Here is a 16,838-nt window from a genome sequence, read left to right on the forward strand (position 1 = left end):
ATATTAAATGATGAAAATATATTATATCGTATACAATAATTTTTTTAAAATATACACATAAAAATATAGCAAATATTTATTAATTTTATATATAATAATAATAACAACAACAACAACAACAACAACAACAATAATAATAATAATAATAATAATAATAAGTTTCAAGTTATTTTGTTTACTCGAACTAACACCGAACTGGATTAATTTATGTGAATTTATTTGCATGATTTAAATATTATTTTTATCTTTTAAACTGCATTTATGCTATTTTTGAGATTTTTAAAATTTGTGTTTTTCGATCGCGTAGGCGGGACCGTGGATGAACGAGATATATGAATTTTATTCCAAATATTTTTATGATAATTTTATGAGCCTTAAAATATTATTTTAAGTTATCATTTTCAAAAAAAATAATAGTTTTTATATATATAGATATATATGAAATCAATTTTCACTAAAATAAGTTATTTTAAAGGCTTTTTAAGGGCTTTTAAAAATTATATAAATATATATTACGAAATTGTGAGAAATATATTAATTTTTAAGTGTTAAATTATATTAAATATGAAATATTATTTTCTCAAAATTATAACTCAATAATTTAATAATTAGATAATTAGATATTATATAATTGGACAAAGACTGAACTGGATTAATTTTTTGAGTTAGTTTTGGATGAATCCGATTCGATCCAAATCCAAAACATCCAATCTTAGGTAGTGTTTGCAACCTCTAAAAATAAGTGTGAAGAACACCAACTTAATTGTCGATGTGGTTGAATGAGATGATTTTTTTTTTGGACAGAAATTGATTGGGATGATTTTTTTTAATAATAATTATTATTATTGTTATTTTGTGAAATATTATTATTGTTATTTTGTGTGTAAAGGAGATTGGGATATGATTTTTGATGTCCTGCATCTCTTTCCCAATCGACCTGAACCAACCTCCCGAAATCGACCCTCAACTAAAAATTGATAAAGTGGTTTTGTTTACTGTAATCCTTACGATTTCGTCTGATTTTTTCTGTTGCTTTCGGTCGATTTCAAACTCTTTTCGAGTCCTAGTTTAAGTTCCGATCGATCCGGACCTTCCCCTAATTTTTCCGGCCGTTCCCAGACGTTGCCGCCGTCCTCCGCCTCTCGAACCACCATGGGCAGCTGCTGTTCGGAGTCGAGCTTGTCTAGCTTCGATTGCGAGGACTTTGAAGCTCGATTTCAGCTCATTCATTCGTAGTTTACGGGCTGCCGGAAGTGAGAAATATACCCTTCGGTTTAATATGAATAATGAGTTTATTGCACTATTATTGAATATTGATATATTACTGGTTTAATGTTTTAGGTACTAAGTTGAACGAGTTTTAGTTGGACAACAATGACTACAGGGTCATTGGGTGTTCGATCTTCAGGAAGTTATGGATCTCTGCAGCAAATTCAGAACAGTTTAGTATCATTACCAATTCAGACTACACCGCCAGTTTCATCGAGAAAACCTCCCAAGATGTGGTTCCACTGGATCTGTAAATTTGCCCCTCGAAACAAGGTTGGAATGCTGCTTTTATCTTTGGTTTCCGCAGCAGTTTTCATCTGGGTTTTGTATGTGGGCAAAGGTTTGGCTTTCTCTTTTTCTATCACTACCTTTCTGCTACTTGTTGCACTAAAGAAAGTATATAAGACAAATCGTGGCATTCTATTGATTTTTATTATTTTTTGAATAAGCATTTCTACTCATTTAAAAGTACATGGTTGGATCTGGTGTTTCAAGTGCATGCTTCTGATTCATTGTTGTCTGTGTGTATGAAGTTACACCAGCTAACATAATTATAATAATTGTATGGTTAGAAACAAACATATAGGCCAGACTTCGAATCCGGTCTGATTGGATTCTTTTGATTTTGGGATCAAAATGTGGGTCAGTTATGTATTATACCTTTGAGTACCTGCAGGTGAAGATGTTCAACTAGCCGTTATTCCAAATATAAGTATTGAGTTTGGGACAATCTCAAAGCAGAAGGAGACAATCTCAAAGCAGAAGGAAAATGATAGTGTTGATGTAACTTTCTCTCCTCAAATCGAAGAGGTGCAAGTAATTGCAAATGTAACTATACAACCTCCTTCTCTACTTCCAACTCCAGTTACTCCCAGTGTTTTTTTTACTGGATACAAACTCCCTCCTGGGAATCCTTGTGAGCATTTTGCATTGCCTCCACCACCAGCTGATAAGAAGAGAATAGGACCACGGCGTGAGTTGATCGCTATATCATTTTGTTTGGGTTTTAATTTTTTAAGACTGTTGTTATGAAGAGAGATGCACTCTAATATTGACATTTGTTCTATGGCCAAGGTGTTTCTTTTGATGGTTTTCTGGCCTTTTGCACTTGCAGCATGTCCAGTATGCTACCTACCAATGGAATATGCTATTGCTCGAATTCCAAATGCATCATCATTTTCGCCCGTTGTTAAAAATCTTGCATATGTCCATGAAGAAATTTTATCTAAATCTGAATTTGGCGGTTCTGAATTTGGTGGGTACCCTTCAATAAGACAAAGAAATGATTCATTTGATATCAAAGAGTCCATGAAAGTGCACTGTGGGTATGATAATTTTCTTAGTTTGTATATTTGGCATTATTTATATTTTACTGCCAAAAACTGTGTCCCTCTTGCTTCCAATAAGATATATGTTTCTTCTAATGTTTGTGTGTATCAGTTTTGTCAGGGGAGCGAAACCAGGACAGCACACAGGTTATGATATTGATGATTCTGACCTGCATGAGATGGAAACTTGTCAAGGAATCGTTGTTGCATCGGCAATATTTGGTACGGGCCAATCTAAATGTTGTTTCCCTTTGCTTTTAAATCCTCTTTTATTAATGTAAAAAATGCACCATTACCAGGGAACTTCGATGTAATACGTCAGCCAAAGAATATTAGTGATTATTCGAAAAACAATGTTTGCTTCCATATGTTTGTGGATGAAGAAACAAATGTTTTTCTCAGAAATTCGAGTGAGATTGGCAATAATAAGAAAGTTGGGCAATGGAGAATTATTGTTGTTCAAAACCTACCGTACTTGGATCCAAGACGAAACGGAAAGGTAAATGATCCGAAAGCTGACTAATAAAATCTTTTGTGCTTAGGCAAGTGTTTTGTGTGTTCACTGTCGTAAGTTAGACAAACTACATCTTCGCATTGGCCTCCTCGCATTGGCCTCCATGACTATTGTTCTTTTGGTTATTTGATCTTTTTATGATCGATGTGAAATAGAATTAGTCTATTGATCATTTGAAGTTGATCCTTGATTGTTCACTCATTTTTCCAGTTCATAATGCCATGACCGAACTCAAACAAGCAATTTTAAGGCCATTTGTCATAAGAAAGTTTACTACCCTAACTGATTTCTTAACTCTGTCTTTAATTTTTGAAAAGAACCAGATCTTTACGTTGTAAAGACGAACTGTAATGGAGGGATATCATGTATGTGTGCAACTAACTAATCTAAGGTTAAGAAGTTTAAATCATCTGACGTTCATTCAATTATCTGTTGGCTCTATATCGTTGTCTATTCAGCCTTGGAAACAGGTGTTGACATCTCTTTACTTAAATTTGCTCTTTGAATGACAGATTCCAAAACTTCTACTCCATCGGCTTTTCCCAAGAGCCCGGTACTCATTGTGGGTTGATGCAAAGCTTGAGCTGGTTGTGGATCCAGTTCAAATTCTGGAAAGGTACACCTAACCTAGGATTAGCCACATAGGTGGCTGTTGGGCTTACAGTTATGTGTGCATTAGTAGTTTTACATCAGGTTATCAATCTGGTTACCATAGGAGTCCAGCCAAACTTTTACAGCATGCATCCCATCTTTTCTTGTAAATAATCTAGATGACAGAAGCCTATAAAATCTGGTGGGTCATATGACTTGGCACTCCAACTTGTTTAATAAATCTTTTTGGTGTGAACAACATAAATGTCTGATTGTCTTATGGGTCTTGTGATTGTATAGTTGACTTAAATTTATTTACTATCACTAGTAAGTTAGTGGACTTCAGACCATACCAAATGCTTAATTGTCGTGTTGGATTGAGATATGGAACTCCACTATGCTGGTTTCTCATGTTTAGCGACTGTTTGCCCATGTTTTCGTCGTACAACCTTATCAGGCAAATAATACGTTCAATGGCAGGTAAACTTGCTTTAATATTAATTTATGAAACATAACTTGGTAGCATGATCAGTGGCTTTACAAGTTTACCACTTTGTCGTTTTCCTTCACTGGAGTTGTAGGTGTGCACTGTGCATACTTTTTGATAAGGGTAAAATAATGATCATTCCACTTGGATTAATGTGTATGGTTGTAATTTCTTTTCCTTTCTATGAACAATTTTTTCAATGAATCTTCTTTGAATATGGTTCAGGTTTTTGTGGAGGAAAAACGCAAGTTTTGCCATATCGAGGCATTACAAGCGCTTCGATGTGTTTGTAGAAGCCGAAGCTAATAAGGCCGCTGGGAAGTATGACAACGCTTCTTTCGATTTTCAAATTGAATTTTATAAAAAGGAGGGTTTAACACCATATACTGTAGATAAATTACCCATCACCAGCGGTAGGGCAATGTTTAAGATGGTATTTCTTTTCCTCTTTTCTTTGGTTATAACCTGCTATTTTATATCTCACGAGCCTTCATTTCCAGATGTTCCAGAAGGATGTGTTATAATAAGGGAGCACATTCCTATCTCCAATCTCTTTACTTGTCTTTGGTTTAACGAAGTCGACCGCTTTACTTCCAGAGATCAATTAAGTTTTTCCACCGTAAGAGACAAGATTTGGTCCAAAACTAATTACACCATCAATATGTTCTTGGATTGTGAAAGACGCAACTTTGTTGTTCAGGTAATATAGGATGTGTTCTAAAGATTTGTCTAGCATTCAACTCATGTTTGCTTTCACCATGTTCCCTTATGCAACTTCACAAATGTCTTACCATTGCAGGGGTACCATAAAGACTTGCTTGAGCATTGGGCTCCTCCTCCGCCCTTTGAAGCCATTGCTCAGGCTCCTCCTCCTCCTCCATCACCTCCTTCGCCCCTCGAAGCCACTGTTCATGCACCTTCTCCTCCATCATCAACCGAAGAAAATTTAAGCCAAAGTTCACCAGACAGTACAAGCAGTCCACTTAAGAAAATTTCCACGAAGCGAGGCGTCAAGAAATCCAAGCGTAACCGGAAAATTGTTGCTAATCATAAAGATATGGGGTAACTATTCAATGTATTCTTAGTCTATACCTAGATTGTTTTGAAGATCAGTCAACCATGGGGTTGGGGAAATTTGCAAGTTGAGAGTTGCAGTCATATTTCTTATCGGGTATTCTTTATCCTTCTCATTATTTATATTGACAACATTTACAGATGGCACATTTGTCCATTTTTTGATGTATATAAATCACATGGATTAGCCACCAGCCCCTGCAGGCAAAGGTGGTGCTCCATTTATATATCTACAACATCTTCTCTGCACAATTTTTTTGCATATTGTTTCCTGGATTGAGTCCCCAGCAGATTTGTTGCGCCATTTTTTTTGAAAAGTTTTGTTTCACACATTCAAATCGTCGCAAACATGCTCCTTAAAACTTGTTGATTCATCTTAGAGCTGAATATTTAGCTCAAAAATTTGAAGACGAAGTTTTAAAAATAATATACAGAGGAAAAACATTTTTATCAAGGTAAGCCAAGTAAAAAAACTGTTTCAAAAACATTAAAAAAAAAGCTCGTTTATTTTCATACATAAAATAATTCAATTAGCACTACTCAAGAATCAAGGCTTTTAACTTCGTCTTGGTTTAACAATAAACCACATGGCTTTTTATTTATTTATTCATTTTTACACTACAATGAAGGCCGAAGAACATAGTATGTATATAGAGTCAGTTATATATCGTGTGTCCAAAGGGAACTAGTTCAATACGAAACAAGTTCCTCTGTTCCTGAGTTCTTGTGAGTCTGCGTGTTGCATTATCATGCATGTAGTGTTTGTATCCTTCAGTAATGGTAAATGTGATCGTTGTACATATGGGCTGTCATATTCAATCCTTGGAGCAATGCTTCCCCGTGTATATTAAAGCTAAAGACGCACAACCCGCCGTTGTTTATGTCAATTGCGCGAAACTTGTGCAGTCAAAATTCAAAAACTGCATTTTTAAGCTCACTCTGCAAAGCTCGACTCAACTACAAACAGCTGAGAATCTCGACATACCTCTCTGGCCCCAGTCCAAGAGCCGTGCAGATCATCGGTTGTGAAGTTTTTGTTGTAGCAGGTAGGTAGTATTGGTTACAATTTTCAGTTTGATTTATTTTACCCTATGCAAACATAGTTGCAGTTTAACTATTCAAGGGCTTATGCATAAGGTCACAGCAGGTAAGTATGATAACCGAGTGGGGATCACAACTCTCTTATATGTATATAATAAAATTGGAATAAATGGAGTTTTACTGTTCACATCAGAACATTACGTTGCCTTCTCAAAAAATTAGAGATTAATGGATTATATCTCTAGAACCACTTGAGTTGACCAACTACATGTGTATGGGTAATTTGTTAAAATGAGAACCACTTTGTAATTTGCGATTTTCTTCAGCACAGTTCATAGCCCAAATGTTTTTGGCTCTATATATAGTTAATGGCCTTGGAAATCCTTATATGTACCTCAAATTGACAACTGCAGAGACTTCTTTGTTAAATCCTTCAAATGGAAAATGAATTACTTACTGTGCAAATAGTTTTTGTTAGTGTTATTAACTGAATGGATCTTCTCATACTAAACATGATTAGCAAATGCTTTTCCATCTTGGCTGATTTTAGCATCTCGCTTCACTGAAAATCAAAATAGGCTTGAAAGCATATTGTTTATTTATTTTTGTTTAAACAATCTCATGCATGTTTTTAGCAACAAGTATGTTGGCAAAAAAACATTGTTACTAGTTTGTTGACCGACTGATTCCAAGTGGGAAGATCTTTTCCCATGTTTATCATGGTTGATGATCTTTACTGATCGGCAAAAGTGTTCCTATGCTCAAGAACGCTCCAATTGTTGTAGGAGGAGCTACAGAAGTTGGAACTTTAACTTGTGTCGTATCTGCAATATAGAAAGATTGTCTTAACTGAAGTCTTTGAGATCCAACCTGCAATTATTCATACTAAGTCATTTTCCTAGTTCTCTTGGTCATTCCATCTTTGGACATTTTTAAAATGCATACAAAATGAGTAGAACTTTTGCAGCGCATTGTAAAATTTAAGTTATGTGACATCAATTTTTCTAATTTCCAAATATTATCTCATTTTTTACAGCATGTTCGATATTGTGATATTTTGGACAAAAATAACGAGCTGCCACCATTCAAATTTTATATACATAAAAATATATGCACAGTTTTTTCATCTATAAAAAGATGACCAACATGTAGTGAATTGTTTATTCATATGGCTCAAATTTAGAGTTTATTTTGTACTGATTTTGTAGCTCACAGTTTAAATCTTTGTGATCTGTCATTAATACTCATCTGTTGAGAGTTTGATCCTACACTTTTGCTTCATTTAGAACATTCTGGAAAATCTATCAGAATGTATCTGCTTTGAATTAGTAGAGTTTAACAAATATTTATACTCTTCATCAATAGCTTTATATGAAGTATAAGCGCTAGGGTGATCTTAAACCACACTTAATAACCTTCTTGAGCATTTAAAGCCTACCATAGTCGGGGCTTCAAGTTTAAGGCACTCACTCTAAGGGCCGAGCTTTGGCTTGTGATGGGGTGCAAATGTTGAGCCTCATCAATCCATCAGTCTAATCGCACATTTTGGATTTTAAATAACTATGACTTGTAACATCCTTGTGTTGTAATTATCTTATTTCTTAAATAACACGTCTTTCAACATATCATCGCTTCCTATCATTGACACACCTCACCACGTCACTATGACTTTGTGAAATGTTTCAAGTTATCTTGTTTCTTCAATTACATGTCTTTAAGGGCATCTCCAACCGGACGCTATCTTAGCCTTGGAAGCTGAGATGGCGTCCAATTGGTTTCTCCAACCGAGCGCTATATTTAGCGTTATGTTGAAGGAATTCTAAGTGTTGCACCAAATTTGGTGTTATGTTGGAGGAATGCTAAATTTGGTTTGGTACAACACTAAATTTGGTGCAACACTGTAGCAATAGCGTTAAGTCTTTTTATTTTTATTTTTTGTTTTTATTTTATTTTTGTAATGTTTAATTGCATTTAGTTTTGCAGTTAATAATTTAATATCTTATATTTTAGAATAATTTATTTAATGGAATAAAATATACAATTAAATTTATTAATTACATATAAAAATTATGTGCAAATTGCTCAAAAATCCCCAATGCAAACATGTTTTGCTCTGCACTCCCTAGCCACTTTTTTGTACCACAATTTTTGGTAAGTTGTACCACATCTTGTATGGTTTTGTACTACATCTTGTATTGTTTTGTACCACATTTTATGACTAGGGACCCCAAAGCAAAACATGTTTGCATTTGGGGATTTTTGAGCAAATTGCCCAAAAATTATAATTTTAAGTATTTAAAATAATAATATTTTAACTTTTAATTTTATTTTTTTAAAAGTATTTGTTTAAACATATTTAATTATTAATTTAAATTTATTAATTTTTTAAATCCAATATATAAATTTCTTAAGCATATAATTAATGAAGTGTTATTTTAATTTATGTGTTAATTAATATTTTGGTGAACAAATTAATTTTGTGTTGATATTTTAATTAATGTGTTAATTAATATTTTGTGGAATAAATTAGTTGTGGTAAATAAAATAATAGATAATATTCCTTTTAGCGTAAAGGTTAGAGTTGATGGGTTGGAGATTAGTTTTAGATTTGATGTATGAATTACACTATTTTGATGTTATTGTTACACCAAGATAACGTATTGGGTTGGAGATGGCCTAAACATATTGTTGCTTCTTATCTTTGACACACCTCACCACGTCACTATGACTGTAAAGTGTTTCAATTCAAGAGACAAAGCAGCAAGATTCAATGTTGTGAAGATTATTCTGGTAAATGTTGTCATGATTGCAGTTATGACGACTCAAATTTTATCGTGAACTCCATTTTGTAATCGGCTAAATTTGGAAGTTGCCAATAACTGAATTGTCTTGAAAATCGACTGCTGGCTAAATATATTATTGCAAACATTCGCGGAGCTTATCTTTTCAAAAGTTTGTTAGGAACTCATGTCTATGGGTCCAGAGGATAGTATTGCCATGGGCTTAAATAAACGGAGCCCAAATAATGTATCTAGTTACAAAAAGAATTTAGAAGGGAATGACTCGGGGAAGGGGGCGTGGGAAATTAAGAAGAGGAAGTAGAATAGTGTTAGGCATTTGGTCATTATATTACTTCAGTGTTTACTACCTTAGCTAAGGTAAGTTGCAGAAGACCTCTGCAGAGGAATCCTCTGGGTAATATCCTAATTTCAGTATATATATTCAATACAGCATAGTTGCATCCTTCTTGTTCTGTTCTTTACAATTTTTTTCACAGCCACACTTCACGAACCTTATCTTTTTCAAAATCTTTCCACCTTCGAGAAGGTTATCTAAATGGAATTCAGCCAAATGATAATATCCAATATTGCCATAACATCAACAGAAATAAGTCAATAAATAGTTTTGGCACTACGCTTGTAATATTATTGTGTATACTCACAAGTCAAAACTTTCACCTTGATTATTTCTATTTTTGTTCTGCTAAGAGTTTTAACTATAACTAGATTCTAGAAACTATAGTGACCACAATTAGTCTTAGATTTGTTCAAATTTAATTTCAGACTTCGTTGTTTCTGTGTCTTTCCTTTGGATTTGGTGAAAATAGCATAAGTTTGGTGCAACTAAGGTTCTTGATAATGTTCATAATGACTAACCAATCTGTTTTTGCCCACTTTATGGAAATAAGCTAATTTGGTGGTTTTAAATGCTTAAGTAGCAACAGGGTATTGGATGATGTTTTACAATAATCTATCTTTGAGTATTGGGAAACTTTCAATGGTAGAGTTTTCATTGCCCCAGGGGGAACTTTTCATGTGTGAAAGGATGTTGCACCCCAGGATTCAGGTGAGAACAATTCGAGGCAGCATATTTGGTTGGACACAGGATATAAAAGAATGATCTGAATTTGATAATCGGAGTGACCAAAGACTTGTTCTTGGACAGGGAAACTTGAAAAATACTCTTATTTCAGTGTTGGTGACTACCGCAGCACGTCCATATCAGACCATATTATGTGAAATAATTATCAAATAATATGTTGTAATTGAATGGATTTTTTTAGGAATGGAAGACGAGCTGCAACTTTGCAAAACCCTAGGAGCAGACATCTGCATCAACTACAAAATACAAGATTTTTACAAGCGCGTGAAGGATGAAACTAGAAAAAAAGGTACATGCAGAATTATCATGCTCTTTTACTTTTCGGATCTGTGTATTATCAGACAACTATTTAATTAAATTTGAGTTACAAAAGTATTGTCACTTTTTATTAGTGTTACAGATTTTTTTACTTGTGAAAGAAAGTTAGACTATTATTTTACCTGGATGCACACTAGAATTTAATAAGGGAAAATTTTGTTCTGGGGAAAATAAATTTAAATCAAGGGATATTTTAGGTCATGTATACTGTTATATGCAGTATGAATATCTCTATAAATTTCAGAAGTGACGTAAATTGCATGTGAGAGAAATATTTGTAATGACTTTTGGGAACTAATAAATTAAGATTTATCAATCAAGGATTGCCGGCTGTAATGTGAAAGCAGGAACATCTTCAACTTGTTGAGGAAGGGTAGAAGTGTGAATTCCAATCTCTCTTACTTTCCAACATGGATCTAATTATGTTGGCATTACAAATTGTTTGGGTTGAAAGAATGATGGACCTAAATATCTATTGGTTTCATTATTGCATGATTATATGCTTTTCCATTTGTCAAGTTAGAAGTCCACATGTAAAGGTATTGCCTATTATTGTATTTGGACCTACGATGTGGTAGACTGTCAAAAGTTCTCAGGTTGATTGTTGACTTGTGGAAATAATTCACAGACTGTATTTATATATTATCGTGTTGATTGAAGGATATCTGTGTGGTCACATAACGATTTACAGGATAATATGCGGATATGAGTAGCAGGATTTCCCCTGCCAAGAACAAAAAGAAATGTGTAGAAAAGTAGTTTGTGAGTTTGTAAATAAAAGGGTGAACGAATCCCAAAAACATGTACCTTTTGAGTGTGGTGTGAAGAGTTGCAAAATTATTGCATGTGCTTGTATATTTGCTTAGATATTATATATCTGCATAATGTAATGTATATTTCAATGAACTGAAAAAAAAACGATATCTCATCTTTGTAATCGATGCTTTAGTTATCTCGTGAGATCATTAATATGATTTTGAATATAACTCTATAATCCGTTTTTAGGGGTGGATATTATACTGGATTTTAGTGGGAGATGTCAATTTCAAAAGAACTTGGATTGTTTAGCTAGAGGTGGGTCTCTCGTCGTTTTAGGATTCAAGATTGGGAGCCACATGGATGTTGACCTTTCAGCCCTCCTTGAGAAGGATGTTAGCGTCATAGGTAGAATCACTACCCAAGTATATGTGTCCTTATCTTTTTTATATGAGTTTTCGCTTTATTTATGTATTTTCCTGTTGATATAAGTGATATTGTTTATGTTCCATTTGCTTGAATGATGCTTGATGGTATACAGGGGAAGATTTGCCGAGTCTACATTCTCTTGAAAGGAGGTCGCTCAGTCTGATGTCATAGCAAAGTTTTGGCCACTAATAAAAGCAGGACATATAAAGCCAATAATTGGTAAAATTTTCAGTTTCTCTGAAGCCGGAGAGGCGCATAGAGCCTTCGAGGAGTACAGTATTTCAGGCAAAATTTTGTTAGTTCCAGAAGAAACCAAGTTGACCTTGTGAGAACACACCAACTCCTGGTAGCTGCTATTTGGCTGATATATCCTGGTAGCTGCTATTTTTCCTCCAAAATTTGCTCCAACAAATATTCTAAAATTGCATGGGAAAATAATACGATTCACATTGTATGACATGATCCTTAAATAGTTTATGACTTAAAAATTTATGACAAATGTCCATATATTAATGCACCTTCAGAGTTCAGAGTATTCCTCTAGAATGAAAATTTTCCGATTTGTTGGTGCAAACCCAACAAAAAGAACCTAACTCCGGCTATAAGAGGATTCCATGTATCCGCTTTTGAGGATGACAATGGAGTGGATCTTTTAATGACTGTTTATTTTCTCGTTCTCTTTTAAAATAGTTTTCAAATAGACACCCTAGGGTGGGGTCAGTTTGTCATTCTCATCCTCGCCTCCACAGAGATAAGCACAAGTCGCGAGAACGGTTAGAAACTCAATGAAATTAGCTAGGCTTGTTGAAATATTTCCTAAGCTCAAAGATGACTCAACACAAGAAAAACATCGTGTAATGGCCGGTTTTAGTTGAAATTCTGTCGACGAAGATGACGGGAAATCCACAAGAAGAGCAGAAGCTGCGGCCCGGTTGAAAACTCAATGAAATTAACTAGCTAGGCTTGTTGAAATATTTCCAAAGCTCAAAGATTAGAAGACTCGACACAAGAAAAACAGCATGAAATGGCATGGCCGGGTTTGGTTGAAATTCCCTCGACGAAAATGACTAGGGGTGGTTCGCTATAGTATACCGCATATCGTACCGAATACCGCATACCATACCGAAAATTTCGATACTAAAATTTCCGATACCGATATCATATCAAAAATTTCGGCATGCCGACATGATTTCGGTATGGCATAAATCCATACCGATACCGTACCGAATATCGAAATTCGATACGGTATCGGTATGATACCGTGTATACCGATTTTTTATACTGTTTTTTTTTATAAAAATATCGGTATACACGGTATCGTACCGATTTTTTTCCGGTATACCGAAATATCGAAAATTCAAAAATCTTATACCGATACCGATACCGAAAATTTCGGTACGATATGTATCGTACCGATTTTTTTTCGATATACCGAAATACCAAAAATTCAAAAATCTTATACCGATATCGATACCGAAAATTTCGGTACGGTAAGGTATATCGAAATTTTCGATACGGTAAAGGTGGTATGACGGCATTTCGGTATTTTTTGCCAGCCCTAAAAATGACTGGAAAACCACAAGAAGAACACTACGCAATTTGGGTTATGGGAAAAGGGTCGAATTCAAATGAGAATCGAGCTACAAAAACCTGTTTAATCGAGGTCATACGCAATTTAAACCTGTGTGATCGATCGGAAATCAGAAGTTCCCTGCTTTGCTTAGGTTATTATTAGGTTTTTTTCTTTCCTTTTTGGACACTGTATTTGGTAAATCTCATTTTTTTTAAAATCTATCTATTATATATATATATATATATAGAAAATAGAAAAGTCTGCTAGAAATAATAAAGACATAGCACTAAATATTTTGAGACCAACAAAAATATGTCAAAGACAAATTTAGTACTCCATATAATAATAATAATAATAATAATAATAATAATAATAATAATAATAATAATAATAATAATAGTGTTATTTACCATTTAAAAAGTGTTAACAACACTCTACTTCATAAAATTAATCAATTGCTAGACAAATATATCCTTCTAAATACTTATTTTATAAAATCTTGATTTATGTAAGAAATCTAAATATCAAACTTTTGTACATCAACTGCTAAAAATTTAAATATTTAGTTGTTTTTTGTAAATAAAATTTTTATTTTTAAAAATTTCCATAATTTTTTATTATATAAAATGAAAATATAAAATACAAAAAAATTATCTCGAGATACATAAAATTTTGGTTCCTTTTTTTTATACAAAATATATAAAAATATTGAGACGTGTAAAATTTGATTTCACAAAAATTAATAATCTTACGCAACAATAACATATGTATTTTATATTATATTATTTACAAACTTAGAATAATATTTTTTCTAAAAAAATTATAAATTTTATAATTTTTAATTAAAATTTATTTTTAACAATTTTAAATATATGTGATATCAGTTGTTTTCTAATCTAACTAAAAAACATATATCCACGTTTGGAACAAATTTTTTTAAAGGCGATTTTTTTTTTTAGAATTTATTATTCTCTGCGAAAAAATATTATTATAAGTATTTAAAAAATAAAAATAGAAAGATAAATAATTAAAATAATTGAAACATAAAATTTATTTTAAAATATTATATATTCCAAATATTTCAATTTTTTTTAAAAATAAAATCAAAATAAACAAATGTTTAGTATACTAAGGATCTAGATCAAATTAAAATGAAACAACCACAATATAAATTTAAATTTATTCCAAAAATAAATTAACGATTATGTGGAATAAAAAATTTATGGTGTATTTTAAATTATAATAGTTAAATAATGACATTACAATTCAAAGTGTATCAAAATTTCAAGTTGATTTTGCCCAAATTAATTTTTTCATACTGTTTTTTTAGGTAGATCGACCACAGGAAAAAAGCTATTTTCGGCGACTTTTCCGATCATAGGCCGACCCCTTAGTATACTAGAAATTAGAGGAAACAACTTTAATTTTGAACTCTAGACCAGAAACGTATTCCATAATTAAGAAATCGAAGCCTCAATCTCGCATCCAACCACTTTAAAAATCAAGTTCCATAGATTTAAGGATTTCTTGAAAATTCATAACAATTCATAAACTTGTCTAAAAATTATGAAACTGAAATATAAGTTTAAAACAAGTGCAAAAATTGAAGGTAACGATAATTTCCCCTTTCTGCCGACGATTGTCATTCACGCGCCACTTCCGCCAACGCGTGGCGGTCTTCGGCAACCACGCATGGCCATTTTTTTTTTTTTTACCGTAAATGTGTTTCGTGAGTTCCTACATTTTTCTTTCAATGAGTTTCCTTAAATTCCTAGCCGAAAAATACCAGAATTGAAATAACCTACGGTGACTTACACTCTACTAAACTGAAGAAAAACTTCTGTTTTCGACGTCATTTTCGGGAAACCGCAAGGTACTTACGAAAACTTGGACACATTTGAATCAAATTTCATGTTTAGACTAGGTTCAAATACTGTGAATAAATGTATGAAAAACGAGGGTGAAAACAATATCTGAAGATGAGTTTCTGGGCACTATTTTTCTTCCCAGACAACAATAGTTTATAAATTTTAACAAAAAATTGGTTGATCTTTTTTCTACACCTCTTTCACCGATCTCTTTTTAGGCAGCTTAAGTATTTTGTGTAATTTTTTTTTGGAAATTTTTGAAAGTGTTTTGAGGTATAAGTGAGTATTTCTCGTCTTTTTCAACCCTCTAGCACAAAATTCTCACACCCCTTTATCTTTACATTGTAGACCATCAATTATCACAAAATTCTGAAAAGAAACTGATCAATTCAAGTATTTGAAGGGTCTCTATATATAAAAAATAATAAAGCATGTCATCCTATCTATAGAAGACACCTTCCAATCACCGGTTGGGCAACGGGGGAGGTAAAGTGGCGGCCAAAAAATCCAACAAAAATAATATATATAATTATATATGCATAAAGATTATTATATTATTATATTATATTTTTAAATACAAATTTTTATTATTAATATGTATATATATTATCTAATTATTTACCTTAAAGATGGGATATTACAAACGCAATATGCTAATGACGCATATAAATTATAAACAGTAATGTCATGCATATCATGTCAGATAATAATGCAACACATAAACATGCATACCTCATGACTATCTCAATCAGTACTTACGTACCTCAACTACTGGTCTAACAGGACAATTGTCCACAATCGAATCCTAAAAGGCAAAATAATACCACATCACCAATACTTATCTAAAAGTTTTAATTAGACTATTAGCTACTCACAATAGCTACTAAGAGTCCAGACTTATATTTGTGTATTTCTTCGGTCCACTGACGTCGAAGATCCTTACCCAAGAACAACTACTTTACAAGCCCCGTATCACCTCGCTAAAGCCCGACCCTCGAAAAGGCAACTAAAAAACTAAGAAATAGACACTGGCTCAAAACCCACATCTAAAACACAAACTAAATATGAGAAATCTCACCTCTATTTATAGACAAAGATCGAAACTTCCGATCGCCAATTCGGATGTTCCGAACGCTTTCCAGAGGTTTCGATCGCCTTTTGATCTCTCACTGTTGAGCGACTGTTGAGCGCGTCTCCCTGATTGGACGACTCACTGCTGCAAACATAGTTCGAAGTGTTAAGAGTACGTGTCCTTCGAGCCAAGTGTTGGTCGAGGGTACTTGAGATAACTCTTGTATGACAATCTTTATTTTAATAATATTTTAATTATTTAATTTGGCACATCTTTATCTGTATATCCATGTTAGTTGCAAAGATAAAACCCTTGAATATACAAATAGTAGAAAGAATATGAGATGGTCAAGTAATGACTATCATGAAACTCATATTTGTAATACTGTATATTCTAAATCATTCCTAGTCGATTCAGCCGCCACAAAGAAGGATAAAGGCCGCTCGAGCTTGATAATAGTATTTGCGATATGAGTACCACATTTCATTGGTAGGAGACATGGTGATGTCCAAGCATGCAAATAGGTGCTCCTTGTAGAGTACACTGAACAACCCTCCCTAAAGTACTTTTCAAGTGGTTCTCACTTATCGAGTGGAAATGTCTTAGTTTATGATTGTACATCATTAGTCCTTATGA

The 16,838-nt window shown here is 33.3% G+C and overlaps 1 protein-coding gene across 7 annotated transcripts; it reads left to right on the forward strand.

Annotated features, from left to right (window-relative positions):
* Positions 1-903: 903 nt before the first annotated feature.
* On the forward strand, positions 904-12,216 carry LOC140894706 (probable hexosyltransferase MUCI70). 7 transcript variants are annotated; one of them, XM_073303285.1, is made up of 14 exons: positions 904-1,253; positions 1,342-1,609; positions 1,946-2,242; positions 2,384-2,594; positions 2,710-2,819; positions 2,897-3,096; positions 3,624-3,727; positions 4,415-4,602; positions 4,690-4,889; positions 4,989-6,309; positions 10,106-10,150; positions 10,368-10,475; positions 11,510-11,668; positions 11,802-12,216. In XM_073303285.1, the coding sequence occupies exons 2-10, from the start codon at positions 1,375-1,377 to the stop codon at positions 5,253-5,255; spliced, it is 1,812 nt and encodes a 603-aa protein (XP_073159386.1). In that variant the 5' UTR covers positions 904-1,253; positions 1,342-1,374; the 3' UTR covers positions 5,256-6,309; positions 10,106-10,150; positions 10,368-10,475; positions 11,510-11,668; positions 11,802-12,216. The 7 variants fall into 7 exon arrangements, with proteins under 7 accessions (XP_073159386.1, XP_073159384.1, XP_073159385.1 ...); XM_073303283.1 differs by having other exon boundaries at positions 4,989-10,150; positions 10,250-10,475; XM_073303284.1 differs by having other exon boundaries at positions 4,989-10,150.
* Positions 12,217-16,838: the final 4,622 nt, after the last annotated feature.

Source organism: Henckelia pumila, chromosome 4, assembly GCF_033568475.1.
Source record: "Henckelia pumila isolate YLH828 chromosome 4, ASM3356847v2, whole genome shotgun sequence".
NCBI lineage: Eukaryota > Viridiplantae > Streptophyta > Magnoliopsida > Lamiales > Gesneriaceae > Henckelia > Henckelia pumila.